The sequence below is a fragment of the Ursus maritimus genome, unplaced genomic scaffold (assembly GCF_017311325.1).
Source record: "Ursus maritimus isolate PB19 unplaced genomic scaffold, ASM1731132v1 scaffold_22, whole genome shotgun sequence".
In the NCBI taxonomy this organism is placed as follows: Eukaryota; Metazoa; Chordata; class Mammalia; order Carnivora; family Ursidae; genus Ursus; species Ursus maritimus.
Window position 1 is genome coordinate 23,130,537 of NW_024424675.1, and position 14,236 is coordinate 23,144,772.

Below are 14,236 nucleotides of genomic sequence, written 5' to 3' on the forward strand. Positions count from 1 at the left end.
ACTGAGCCACCCAGGCGCCCCCAACCAGAGTAGCCTTAATACCTGGCAGTAGTTCTGGCCTGGGAATGGGGAGACTGAGGTGGTGCTGTCTTAGGGCTGGGAGATGGGGCTAGGGCTGGAGGAGACCTTCACCAAGCCCCTTCCAGCTCTGTCACCCTGACACTGAACTTCACGGGATTTTCCAGGAGGCTTGGCATTGGACGGGCATGTGCCCGCACATGCCCGAGGTACTCGAGTGTGTGTGTTCACGAGGTTGAGGAAACACTAAGACTGAGTATGTTTAAGCCCAGATAGATCTTTAAATATTGAATGAGAGAGAAAGAGATCACACTTTCATTTAGCAAATATTGATTTTAGGCCTGAGTGGTCTCCCTGGCTTTTTAAAAGCTGGCTGCTTTTATCCTTCAGGTCTCAGCCTAAATATCTCCTTCTCAGAGGGTCCTTCCCCGACCACCCTAGCCCTCATGCCCTGGGTGAGCACGCAGGCGCACACACACACACACGCACACACACGTGCGCGCGCACGCGCACACACACACACACACACACTCTATCCCACTCTATTGCTTCTCTTTAAGATTCAGGAGAAGCAGGACTATCTCTGCCATGTGTACCTTGTGGCCCCGTCTGCCTGGCACATAGTAGGCACTCAATAAATGTAAGGTGAATGAATGAATGCAGGTATGGGCTCTGGCCGGGGAGGCGGCCCGGTGGGCACCCATCTCTGTTTGTGGGTCCGTGGAGCCCCCAGTGGCCAAGACTGCTGTTAGCAGGAGTCCAGCTGGAACTCCCCCTCTCTGGGTGATACCTGCAGGAGTCCAGCCGGAACTCCCCCTCTCTGGGTGATACCTGCAGGAGTCCAGCCGGAACTCCCCCTCTCTGGGTGGTACCTGCCAGGCCCTGTGGTCCCTCCTTAATTCTTTTCAGCTATAGCTCAAACCTGAAATAAACACTTGGCTTCTGCTTGGGAGAATTTCAGGTCTCAGTAAGTAGGAGGGAAGGCTTTCTGGGGGTCCAGGGTTGGGGTGAGGCTTTTCTGGAAACCTTGAAGGGCTGGGGGAAGTCCTTATCCAGTTCTCTACTCACTGCCTAGCAGACCTTGGGTGTGTTCTTCTGTTTCCCTTCTGGTGTGGTACTATCTCAAGGGGCCTTAAGGAGCTGCGAGTTGAGATTTCTGGAAGTGAGACCAAGCTGGAGGAAGTGGGGGATGCTAGAGGGTGGGGGGAGCAAAGGGTTCCCCCATTCCCATACTGCAGTGGGAGTTTCCAGTCCCCTCTGCGGTCCCAGCATTGCCTGGCACTGAGCTGCCCTTGAACTTATGAAAACAGCAGCTGAACCTTCCACCAATGCCATAATGCAGGCTGGTGAGAACGCATCATGCCCAGATGGGGAAACTGAGGCTTAGAAAAGGAAAGTGACCTTCCTGGGGTGCCCCCGAGACCCTGTGTTTAATCTGGACCCTCTTCGACCCCTCTTGAAGTCAGTAATGAGGTTTGCTGAGTTGGCTGGAGTCCAAAGACTCCTGGACCCCCAAGACCATCCAGGGGGCCTGTCCTCTTCTGGAGCATGGGAGGTCCCCAGGGGAACCAGGGTCGAGGGGAGCTGCACCCAATTCCCTGGCGCAGGTGGAGCCATGCTGCGGATCCTGTTGCTGGCACTCTGCGGCCTGCTGACCCACACCCGAGCTGACCCCGGGGCACTGCTGCGGCTGGGCATGGACATCATGAACCGCGGTGAGCTGGCGGGCCCGGGCGTGGGGCCGGGGGCAGGTGGTACGTGGTGACGGCTCCTGTTTGCATGGCCTTGAGCATCCCATGACCCTCAAAGTTAGCAGCAATGATAGGACTCCTCCACTTTACAGAGGAGGAGACTGGGGCCCAGAGAAAATGGGGTGACTTGTCCAAGGTCCCTTGACAAGCTGGAGGCAGAGCTGGAAACCGTTTCCCCGGAGCCTCTCCTGGCCCTGATAGCAGGCCTGGGGGCCATAAGTGGGTTGTGGGAAGACAGACGGGAGCCAAGTCCCAGCTCTGCCAACCATTTGCCGTGTGACCTCAGGCAAGGTGCTACTGCTCTGTGTTACGGTCTGCTCATCTGTAAATGTAAGATGTAAAGAAACGTGAAATAGGGTGACCAGTCCTTACCTGGGCAGATCAAGTGAAATGTGAGATTACAACCTCCTGGAGGGCCTTTAGTAAAAGTTATTTGCACCTCCTCACTCCACGACTTTAGGGGAAATGCAGTCACATGTTGGTGCAAAGGGCTGATGACAGTTCCTCCGGCTCAGTGTTTGTCCCCTCTCTGGGAATCAGCCTATGACCGTTGCTCAGGTGTTTCTGGCCTGGTGCCATTCGGGGGGTGGGGACTCCAGGCCCAGGGAACCAGCAGCATCTGCATGTTTTTAACAAGCTCTCAGATGCTCCCTAGTCACGCAGTTTTGAGAGTGGCTGGGCCGCAGATAAAGTCAGCACTCTAGCTTGGGGCTTGGACCCCCATGATATGCTCCCTGCAAACTGCTCCATCCCAGTCATATCCTGCCCCACCCTCCAGCCATGCTGAATTTCTCCCTCTCGACTCTCCATGCCACCTTCTTCCTGCTTCTCCATTTTTGCATTTTTCATGGACTAGCCTTCTTTACTTCTTTGCTTCCTGGTGAAAACTCCTATCCCTCCTTCAAGGACCAACTGATGGGGCACCTCCTCCTGGAAGTCTTCCCTAGCTCTTCTCTTCCTGGACCAAACCCCTCCTGCAGTTCCTCCAGCTGTCTGCGTATTATGGCTCTTGTCACCCATTACTGTCATTGCTGGTGACTGTCTCCCCCGTGAGGCTGAAGGAAGGCAGGGACTGGGCGTGACTCCTTTCTGGGTCTCTGGATCACCCAGCCCAGGGTGGGGCACAGGGACTGTGGGCACAGAGTGGTGCCACTTGTGAGTGGCCTGTGCCTGGGATGCCTGAGAGGTTGGCCCCAGGCAGGAAAGCAGTGGGAAGCCCAGCTAAGTAGCTCTCTGGACACCCCCGCTTCCAGAGGTGCAGAGCGCCATGGATGAGAGCCACATCTTGGAAAAGATGGCAGCTGAGGCGGGCAAGAAGCAGCCGGGGGTGAAACCCATCAAGGGCATCACCAAGTGAGCAGGGGAGGGGCTTTGGGGGCGGGAGGGCAGAGGGCGGTGGGGGAATGTGTGGTCAGGGCCTGAGAGGGCAAGAGGGAGAGTTGGGGCAGGGCCTGGGGCAGGACCTGGGGTCTCTTCCTTGCTTTGCTGTTGGCTTGCTGTGTGACATCGGGTCGGTCCCTGCTCCCGCCTGGGCCTCACGCATCCACTGGAGACAATTCCTGCCTCTGGTGAGCAGGGTCGTTGGGAGGAGGAAGTGAGGTTGAGAAGTCAAACTCCAGCTCCTGCACGCAGCAGGGGCTCCCTGAATGCACATGAGAAGTTCTCAAAAACAGAGGCAGAAAGGTACCTGCCACCGTCTCATGATGCGGCAAATGGGTTCCATTCCAAGTGCCCCATGGGATTGGTCGGCAGGGGCTGCCCGGAATGATGTGGGGGTGGGGGTGGACTCTGAGCACTCTGCATGAGCAGGAAATGGACTGTGATCAATTAGCCACGTCTGCGGAGAGCCCAGGAATGGGGGTGGGAGGTTAGACATGCCACATCCTCATTATCCAGGATCTCCACTGGTGGGTCTCAACCAGGGCTGATTTTGCCCCAAGGGACATTTGGCAACGTCTGGAAGCATTTTTGTTTATCACAGCTTGCTGGAGGGGGTTGGCAGAGACGCATCTCGTGGCTCTAGTGGGTAGAGGCCAGGGTGGGGCTGAGCACCCTACAAGACACAGGACAGCCCCCCCACAACACAGAATTATTCTGCCCAAAATGTCAACAGGGGCACCCTTAACAAACCCTTTCCTAAGCAAACCTCCCCATTTTGCCAATGGGGAACCTGAGGCCCACAAAGGGGAAGGGTGCAGCCCAAGGTCACATAGCCAAGAGTCTCGACTCACACATGACAAGTACTTCTGTGTACAAACTTGTTCGTGTCCAGCCTTTGCGTTTCACAATGGCCGCACGAGGCGGGCTTATCCCTGTGATGCAGGATGGGGGATTTACCCGAGAGTTCCCAGCAAGGCGGTGGAGGAACGAATGGACTAAGGGCCTGGGTCTCAACGGTCCGGTTCTCATTGCTGTGAATGTCTGTCGCCTCCCAGCCTGAAAGTGAAGGATGTGAAGCTCCCTGTCATCACACTGAACTTCAACCCTGGGGTGGGCATCTTCCAGTGTGTGTCCACCGGCATGACCATCACTGGCAAGAGGTGAGTATGGCCAAGGAGGGGAGGGGGAGAGGAGGATGACCTTGTCTTACGCGTCCGTGTACATTTATTGAGTACCTGCTGGGAGCCACCTGGGTGCTGTGTTCTGAGATGTGCATATTTGGTTCCTGCATTCGGTGGGAACCAGACCTGAGCACAGACGCTCGCAGACGGAGTGATTAGCCTGGGACAGAGGACGCACGAGCAGCGTGAGGGCGATCCGAAAAGGCTTCAGGTGGATCATGATAGCTGAGTAGGGTTTTAAAGGATGTGTAGGAGTTCCCCAAAGCAAGAGGGAACAGAAAAGACTGGTTTTGTGACCTTGGGCAGGTCCCATCCTCTTTTCTGTGCTGTGGGTGGGGCCTCACCCTTTCCCCCTCCCAGAGCTTCTGAGACTGAGAGAAAGAGGAGACAGGGATGGTGGCCACAGTGGCAAAGATGTCCATGACACCTGCTTGCCCTCCCTCCAGCTTCATGGGTGGGAACATGGAGATCATCGTGGTTCTGAACATCACAGCCACCAACCGGCTTCTGCAGGACGAGGAAACGGGCCTCCCCATGTTTAAGAGCGAGGGCTGTGAGATCATCCTGGTCAGCGTGAAGACCAACCTGCCTAGCAAGTGAGGGGCTCTGTGGCTGGGGAGGTGGGTGGGGTCCACATCGCCCCCCCCTCCGGCATCCCTTCCTGAGCCACTTCCTTAGTCGTGTCCCTGAGTGTCCGGTGCCTCACTGCCTGCCGTCTGTGCACTGTCGCCCTCCTCTGTGTGCAGCATGCTGCCTAAGGTTGTCAACAAGTTCCTGGACAGCACCCTTCACAAAGTGCTCCCGAGCCTGGTGAGTGCCCAGACCAGGCCTTGGCCGCGTCCGTGGCGGTGTCAGACCAGGGCTGGCAAGTGCGTTTTCTCTGCTGTGGCCCTGACCGACTGACCCGTAGCTGAGGAGGACTGAGGCTGTGGCTGGCTCAGGGGGAGAAAGCACCTTGCTCATCTAGCGATGTCTGCCCTGAGCACGGAAGGAGGCACGATTCCCGTTTGCTGGGGAACGTGTCCTCGCTGATGTTGCAGGCCACGGTCAGGAGCTCTGGATTCTAGCCCAGCCTCTGCCACTGACTTTCTGTGTGACTTGTGGCCTCGGTTTCCTCTCCAGTCCCTGTCCCTCCAGGGCTCTTGGGTCTCCCCATGGAGTACCATTCGGCTGTGAGGAGGGAGGCCCTCCATGCAGGGGCCCCCTCAGCCCAGCACCTTCTCTGCTTCCAGATGTGTCCAGCCATCGACGCGGTCCTGGTGTACGTGAACAGGAAGTGGGCCAACCTGAACGGTGAGTGGCCCTAGCCACGCCTCGCTGCCACATGGGGACATCAGGATGGCTGGATTTGGAAGCCTCCATTCCCCATTCAAGGGCCTGCTCCATGCCCAGCCTTGGACTGAGGAGGTCTAAGGTCTCAGTGTCTGTCCATCCCCCGACCATCCAGATGGGAAGCCTGAGGCCCTGAGGGACTCTGAGGTTTTTGCCTTAGCCCTCCATCCAGTGTTGTGTCCATGACCCCCCGGACTCCAAGGACAACGGCCACGGTGGGCTCATCCACAAGACTTGTACCCTGAATAGTAACCCGATAGTGATGACACCTGACTCTTTCCTTTGCCAAGGGGGTCTACTGCCTCTGTTATCTCAGGGTTCACAGGGTGCCCTAGGGGGGCGAGAGGAAAACCCAATGGCTGGGAATGAAGAAAAGTGGCTCATGTGCTCAGCAGTGTGGCCTGGGACACTTTATTCCTCTGAGCCTCAGTCTACACATCTGTAAAACAGAGCCAAGAATCCTGAGCGAGCCAGTCTATTGTGGGAACTGAGCCGCAACACCCCTCAGGAAACTCTCGAGTTCTGTCTCTGCAGAGTGATGTGAGGGAGTGGGATTTCCAGGCCAGCCACCGTTGCCTCCATGCTACAGAGGAAATTACTGAGGCCCAGAGATGTTAAGTAATTTGCCTGGGGTCACACAGAAGGCCAGGGCTCCTGGCACCCCGGCCAGGTCAGGTAGCAGCTGGCTGCTGTCAGCGTCTATGATGTGCCCCCAGTCGGTGCCCCTCTGAGTAGAACTTCCTCTTGCACAGCCCCCATGCCCGTGGGTCAGATGGGCACGGTCAAATATGTCCTGACGTCCATACCGACCACCACGGCCAGCTACATCCAAGTGGACTTCAGCGTAAGTGCCATGGGGCCACCAGGGGACTAGGGTTCTCACCAGCCTGCTTCTGCCAGGGAGGTGGCTGGACTGGGGTGCGGAGGGTAGGAGGGCCCCTCAGGCCCTGGCAGACCAAGCCCACCATGAGAATGTTCCCTGACACCAAAGCTTTCTTTCTCTTTCTGCTTTCAATGTGAACCCTGAGTCCTGAGCTGACTTCCAGGACTGCTGACCCCACACTCACACCTTCTCCGGGACTGGCTGCTTCTCCCAATGAGTGACTCACCCAGTTGTACCAATGGGAACCCCGGGGCCTGGGGGGACGCAGGACTTGGCTAGGGTCTCACTGTGAGTTGTGGCAGAGTTGGGTCCTCAGCCAGGTCTCCAGAACTCCAGGTGACTAGGTGAGATGCGTCTTCCAGGAATGGGAAGCAAAATCCTACAACACCATCTCCCTGTGAAGACTTCCTCCAGCATGGTTCTTCCAGGCCCCGCATTGTTTGCCGTTTACCTCCTTCTGAGAATAAACAGAAAGCATGTCTACATCGATGAGGGCTCCAACTCTCGGTCAGATTAACTGGGGTTACTTAAGCAATCCCATGAGCATAACCTGTGGCTTAGTGACTGATACCCTTATACTCGTGGGCCTCAGTTTACCCATCTGTACGCTGGGAGGATAGCCTGCTCTTGGCTCTACCATCTAGTGACTTGCTGACTTGGGGGCTGGTTTGAGCGCCACTCAGTTTGGAGGACAGAGTCTTGTCCCCAGCCACAGCCTTCATGGCCAAGGCTGAGCATCTCCCTCCCTGCCTGTCCCACAGCCTACGGTGCAGCAGCTAGAGGCCAACACCATCCAGCCCGCTGACGCTGGGGAGGCCTTCGAGTTCCCTGAGGGCTATGTTGAAGGCTCCTCACAGCTGCTGCTCTCGGCCACCTTCCTCACCACAGAGCTGGCCCTTCTGCAGAAGTCTTTCGATGTGAATGTCCATGAGACGAAGGTGAGCTGCCCTGGAATGACAGTCCCCTCTTGGTGGGTCTGTTCTGAGAATTATCCTGGGGCTGTGGGCTGTACCAAGGCTGGAGATGCCGGGACTGATTTGGGTTTCTATCATCAGTTTGCCCCAGCACCCACATCTCTCTGTCCATGTAACCGCCATCTACTCACCCATCCACCCAACTGTCCCTGCAACCAGGTATTCATCCATCAACGTACAACTCTCACACACTGGCCATCCATCCACCTTTTATTATCCAGTCATCAGCCACCCATCCATCCATCCTGCTATCATGTATTCAGGCCCTAGGCTCTATCCTTCCAGCTACCATACATCCACCCTTCATATCATCCACACCTAGAACAGAGCCTGATACTACTGACTAAGTGAGGCTATACATCTGTCCTTCACCACCCAACTCTCCATTATCCATTCTCCTGCTCATCTGTCAATTCATCCATCCTTCCATTCATCACCACTGATCCATCCATTCATCCTCCCATCCATGCACCCATCATCCATCCTTGTACCCTCTCATCCATCCTCCCACCTATCAATCCATTCCTTATCCACTCTCCTTACCCACCCGTCCTTCCATCTATCATTCCTTTCATCCCTCCACCCACTCCATCCACCTGCCCATCTATTACTCGTTCTCCTACATAAGTGCTCGTCCATCTATCCACGCATCCATTCAGCACTCATTTGTTGATCTATTTCCCCACTCATCTATCCACCCACAAATCCATCCACCCACCCTCCTCTCATCCACCACATTCATCCATTCTCCCATCTGTCTGCCACTTTTTTACCCAACATTTTCTCAGCATCTGACCTTATGCTACGAGCCATGGACATTGGGTCATGTAAGCCACAGTCTGGGCTACCCAGGAGCTCCGTAACCACTTAATCACAGAATGATAATATTATGCTGGAGGGAACCTCAGAGGTCTTACCTTATAGAGTCAGAGGAGCTGTCTGTTGGGAAGGGTGGGGGAGGGCTTCAGTAGTCCTCACCTTGTTTTCATTTTGTAGATTGGTCAGTTGCCCCCACAAACCACGAAGACACTAGCTGGCTTCATCCCTAAAGTGAGTGCCCTGACTGCCTATATCACCACGTCTCCCCTGCCCTGTTCTCCAGTTGAAGGGACAAGGGATTTGGGAGGCAGCTTTTCAAGGTCACATTTCCCTTGTCTGATGTGGAATCATCCTGACTTCTCCATAAAGTACTCTTTGGGTCTATGTCCAATAAAAAAGAGCCAGACTGGTTGTTTTGTTTCCTTTATTTCCTGATAGACACATCCCAGCCCTTGCATGTCATGTTTCCTGTGTCCAAGGTAGTAATCACCTATTTCATGATGGACTCCTGGTATCAGCTGAAGCCACCATCTGAGGGTGGGCCCTGAAAGGAGTGTCCTGGTTTCTGCAGGTAGCTAAGGCCTATCCCAAGCCGAAGCCCTTGGTGACCCAGATCAGGATAAACAAGCCCCCCAAGGTCACCATGAAGACAGGCAACAGCCTGCTGCACCTCCATGGTACCCTGGAGATGTTTGCTGCTCGGCGGCGGGGCAAGGCTCCTGCATCCCTCTTCCTCCTGGAAAGTGTGAGTAGAATCTGTTTCCCATTGAAGCCTATGGATATTCAAGGCTGGAGTGTAGGATTTTAGTTGACAGCCAAGTAATGGATTGAAAAATCCTTAATTGATCCCAATTATGTGATCCTAACCTCCTGGGAGCTGTTACCTGATGTCTGATCTTTGGCTCTGCCACTGAACCTTTGAATGGCTAGAAAGATCAACACACTGAGGAGTCCTTCCCTTCTCTCTCTTCCTTCCTCTCTTTCTTCTGCCCCCCTTCTCTACCTCCTTTCTTTCCCCCAACATTTGTTAACATAAACAAAAGCTGAGATGGGCTCACCCCGGGGGTATATGGGAGCCTTGAAAGATCTCAAATCTAGTTGAGGAAATCACAGAGGACTTCCCAGAGGAGGTGATGCCTGAGCTATGTTTTGAAGGTTGAGCAGGAGCTGGCTAGGGAAAGGGTTGATGCTGGGGATAGAGGACACTCCAGGTAGAGATAACAGGATGTGCAAAGGCTGGAGCAATAACGTGGTATGTGCAAGGACCTACAAATATGCCAGATATTTTTGAGTGCCCAGTCCTGGAGCAGGTACAGAGATGCTGAAGAACTGAGGCTTGGGCATGGGGAGACTACTAGATTCAGCTCCTGAAGGTGGAATGCGGAGAGAGGAAGACCCCTGTTTTGCCATGGCATGGTGCTGAGAAGGTGGTGGAGCCCCTGGTTTTCCCAGCCCTTATGGGGCACCCACTGCCTTCTCCCTGCTTTTGTCCCCATCTGCCACCTGCTAGCACTTCAACCTGAAAATCCAGTACTCAGTTCATGAGAACCGGCTGCAGATGGTCACCTCTCTGGACAGGTAGGAGTCTGCTGCCCATGCTGGCGTCCCTGTCTCCTGCATGGGCATTACCAATAGCACTTGGTTTTCTGCTCCAGGGTCCCCCTCTGATCCATACAGCATGGCCCACACTGCCAGGCTGTTCTGGTCACTATCCCTTTTCTAGAATTCTCAATAGCTCCCCATTACCTTCATGATCTTTTCTCAAATCTTAGCCTGGCACTCAAGATCTTTCTCGAATTCTCCCACCACTCCTCCTACTCTTCCACTAGGCTCTTGCACGGTGAGTCTGATCATGGGTCCATGTCCCCTTTTCCATTAATAAGCTTTTGCCCGTGTCATCCAAATGCCACCTGCCACTCAGGACCCACCTCAAATGCCACCTCCTCCTGGAAGCCTGTCTTCGACTAATAACAGCTAACATTTACAGAGCTCTGTCTATATGTGAGGCACCGGCTCCACGTATTACACTCATTATCCTACCTCAACATTGTGCTTTTCCTCCTTACTTTTTATATTTGTCTTAATCTTGATCTGACTTGTATTAGGCCAGGATTCTTTCAGTGCCAGAGACAATTCCAGCTTCAGTGAGCCCAAAAGGGAATCTTTGAGTTCACATAATTGAAAACTCTAGGGGTAGATCTTAATTTCAAACATGGCTGGATCTTAGGTGCCCAAAGTCCTCAAGATCTCCCTCCTCTCTTGATCTTCGCTGTCCACTTTGTTGGCTCAATTCTCAGGCAGCCTGTCCCCAGGTGGTGACAAACTGACCCCGACGCCAAGAGAGGCCTCTTGTCCAATAGGGCTCAGTTACCGAGGCTGCTTCTCCTTGGTTTAGCATGGATCATATGACCAATCGGACACTAGTCGCCAGTGTCAGAGATGGAACTTCCTGATTGGCCAGGTTTGGGTCATGTGCTTACCCTGGGACTCTGTATACCTTGGAATGAGAGTGGAAAATGGGAGGTCTGCTACTGAATAGGGACTAGAGCTTGGGAAGATAAAGCGGCCAGAGGATCACCACATGGCCTGTTCTGGGGCCATGATGTATTAGTGCTTACTGGAGGCTCTGAAGGGGAGGGGGGTCACCTGAAGGGTCCTAGTTGTGTCCTACGAGGATATGGGGCCGACTTTTTGGGCAACAAACCTCTGGATACCTGGCCTTGGGCAGAATCGTAGAATTGGCTGGGGGTCCCGGAGGGAAGAGTCAGGACCATGGGAAGCGGGAGTGGTTTGAGCTGAAGGAAACAAAATGGGTTGTAATGAAAGGTGATGAGTGTCCCATCATAGGTAGCATCCAAGCTGGGACTTATGAGCACCTGGTCTGAAGGCTGTATGGGGACTTCTGCATCAGAAAGGGTTTGTAGGTGTTTGAGATCCTCTTTATCCATGGCCACGGACGGTGGCTCTGATGGCCCTGCCCACTCCTTGTCTCCCCCACAATCCCATGCAGATTACTGAGCCTGTCTCTGGAGTCCTCATCAATTGGTGCTTTCAATGTAAGTATCTCAAGTGCTTCTTTCTGGTCTGGTTTGAGGGTAAGACTGTGCCTATTCTCCCTTGGCACTGCAGGGATGGCCCCTGAAATGGAGGCAGAGGGAATAGAGCAGCTCACTGTGGGGCCTGGGGCAGCTGATGTGCTGTGCGACCTTGGGAAAGTCACTTAGCCTCTCTGAGTCCACCTCCTTTTCTGGATAGAATCTGGACATCTCTCTGGATTGATTCTAATAACACTGTCGTGCATAGCAGCAGCCTGGGCTGCCTTTATTGGCCCGGCTGTCATTTTTATTAGTCTTGGGAGCCTCAGGGCCTAGGACAGAACCTGACCAGCAGGCACCAATACTAATAATAACAACAATAGCACTTCCAGAGCGCTTACTCTGTGCTCTGTGCTTTACCCAAACTCACCGAATCCCTGTGTGTAGGTCCTATTACATTCCCCTTTCACAGATGGGGAAACGGAGGTACAGAGAGATAGTGAATGAATAACTGACCAAAACTGCTGCGTTTTCTGTAGGAGAAAAATGGGGCCCACAGGTCACCCACTGTATCCTGAATTCCTCCGTGCCTGCACCATGACCCCAGGCCCATATGTCGCTCAACAGGGACTAAGTGGAGGTGTAGGGCCTCTGCCTACAGTCAAATAGGGTCCAGCCCCGTTTGATGCTAAGTAGACAATTTTATTTCTCTAATATTCATTCCTGTGGTCCCCAGATCCAGTTCAAGTGAGGGCTGCAAAAATCTGTTGACTTGAGTTGAATCGAATGATGGGATGTGGGTATTCTGTCTTTCTCTCTTACCCCCAGGAGAAGAAGTTGACTGGCTTCATTACTGATTATCTCCAGGAAGCGTATGTCCCAGTCGTCAATGGTGAGGGCTCCCATGAACTTTGATTTTGCTGGTGTCCAGAAGCCCCATAAGCAGGACAGGATGCCAGCTGGGTGGTCTCAAAGCCCCTTCACTGATCCCAGATAAGGGAGGCGAAGAGGGAGTGGACAGTCATTGCTGGGACTTTGAAGCTAATGTAGTCTTAATGTCACCCGCCTGGGGACAAAGTCCCCTCCCACAGTTTGGGACCCTTGGCTCTTGACCCCACACCATGAGTCAGATCTCGACCCAGACCTGGGATGTGAATACGTGGCGATCAGGCTTATGTTCTCTCTGCCCGTGCTGGCTGGCCGACGTCGTGAATCGGTCACTGTGCTGTTTCCCACCACTCTGCTCCAGGTGGCCAAGGAGTGGCTTTAAGGAGTACTCGATCAGCCGCAGAGCAGTCAGCTAACATGACTCTTACCGTGTTTCTCAGATGTGCTCCAAGTCGGGTTCCCACTTCCGGACTTTCTGGACATGGATTACAACCTGGCAGAGCTGGACATAGTAGAGGTGAGGAAAGGAGCTAAGGAAAGCTGTGTCCGTTAGTACTTTTGGCCAATGAGTGATGAGCAAAAGCCTTCCTCTCTCAGCCTGGAGGGAGGAGCCTTGAGGAGGGCAGCAGCCATCAGTACAATCCTGCCACTCCCTTGAGCAAGACCCTCCCCTCAGAACTTGGGCCCCCCTTGTCCAGGGGCTCCCCAGGAGGAAACCTGAATCCTGCTGCTTTCCTTCTCTGGCTCCTCGGGCAAATTACTTCACCTTTTTCTGTTGCTTGAAATAGGGGTGGTAATATGAGTGTATCTACCTCAGAGAGCTATTGAGATAATTCACCTAAAGGCATACAGTAAGTGCTTAATATTAGCTTTACATTGCATGCCAAGTATCGTGCTGGGAGCATTAAATGTACATTTTTCTCATTTGATGTCTCCACTCTGGGAGGTAAGGATGCTGTCCCCACTTGACCGTTGAGAGAACGGAACACTTAGAGATACGAAGGGCCACGGGCAGGTCTATCCTCTGCTCCTACACAGCACCCTGGCTTCCATTTTCCGGCCACCAGCCTGAGCCATCCTGTGCGATGGTCCCTCGTCCCCACCTGGCCCTTTGCTTCCTTCCAGAATGCCCTGGTGCTGGACTTGAAGCTGAACTGACCAGGGCAGGATCTGCTGCCAGCCACCCGCACAGCGCCACCCAGCTGCGCGCTGGAGGAGCCCCTGACTGGAGCCGGTGGGCCGGGCCCTCTACCGCCCCTGGCCACCTCCTTTGACAAGGAGTGAGCGGGCAGGCCTGGGCTGGGCCTTGGCAATAAACTGGAGAAAGATCCTCACGAACATCTGATGGTTCGATCTCTTTATTTGTAGTAAAGCGATGTCTGCCTTTTCTTCCCCTTCAGTGGGTTTTGGAGTGTCCGACCAGCTTGGGGTCTGAGGGACGCTGGTCACAGCCTTGGAGGGCAGGCATGGGCGTATATGGAGTGCCTGCTGAGTGCCATGCCCTGGGCTTTACTTGTACTGTCTCATTTCATCCACCCAATAACCCACGCAAGCATGGCCATTCCCACTTTACAGAGGAGGAAGCTGAGGCACAGGGCCAACTCCCCTCGCCCGGTCACACAGTGTAGCAAGTGGCAATCTCTTCTCAGCCCATCTCAGCTGCTTGCCCCAGATCTTGTGCTGAGGACGGCCCTATCCGCAGGGGGCCTGCAGGAGTCCAGTGTGTTTCCAGGAGCTCTCCGTGTCAGCCCCTGCAATCCTCACAACACTTGAGGGACGTGAAAACTGTACCCATTTCACAGATGAGGAGACTGAGGCTCACAGAAGTAGAACAACTGGCCCAAGGCTACCTGGCAAGTCAGGGGACAGGGCTGGGATTGAAATCTGGGCTCTTGGGCCAGTCTGCCTGGGTTCCAAACCTGGCTTTGCCTCCTTGCTGCTGTATGCCTTGGGGAAGTCACTTCACCTCTCTGTT

At 54.2% G+C, this 14,236-nt stretch overlaps 1 protein-coding gene across 1 annotated transcript; it reads left to right on the top strand.

Moving 5' to 3' along the window:
- The first annotated feature begins 917 nt into the window (after nt 1-917).
- Nucleotides 918-13,583, top strand: BPIFB6 (BPI fold containing family B member 6). The gene is made up of 15 exons (XM_008703207.2): nt 918-1,733; nt 3,023-3,122; nt 4,205-4,309; nt 4,777-4,926; nt 5,077-5,140; nt 5,563-5,623; nt 6,415-6,506; nt 7,307-7,483; nt 8,516-8,569; nt 8,910-9,083; nt 9,849-9,916; nt 11,349-11,394; nt 12,202-12,265; nt 12,702-12,778; nt 13,387-13,583. Exons 1-15 carry the CDS (start codon nt 1,487-1,489, stop codon nt 13,417-13,419), a joined length of 1,512 nt encoding a protein of 503 aa, XP_008701429.2. The 5' UTR covers nt 918-1,486; the 3' UTR covers nt 13,420-13,583.
- The last annotated feature ends 653 nt before the right edge of the window (nt 13,584-14,236 follow it).

What these genes read in the sequence shown, in the direction of transcription:
- BPIFB6 (XM_008703207.2), top strand. Translation starts at nt 1,487, where the DNA reads ATGAGGTTTGCTGAGTTGGCTGGAGTCCAAAGACTCCTGGACCCCCAA. An exon ending in ACATCCAAGTGGACTTCAGC is followed by an intron (nt 6,507 to 7,306) that starts GTAAGTGCCATG and finishes CCTGTCCCACAG; the next exon opens with CCTACGGTGCAGCAGCTAGA. An exon ending in CAGAGCTGGACATAGTAGAG is followed by an intron (nt 12,779 to 13,386) that starts GTGAGGAAAGGA and finishes GCTTCCTTCCAG; the next exon opens with AATGCCCTGGTGCTGGACTT.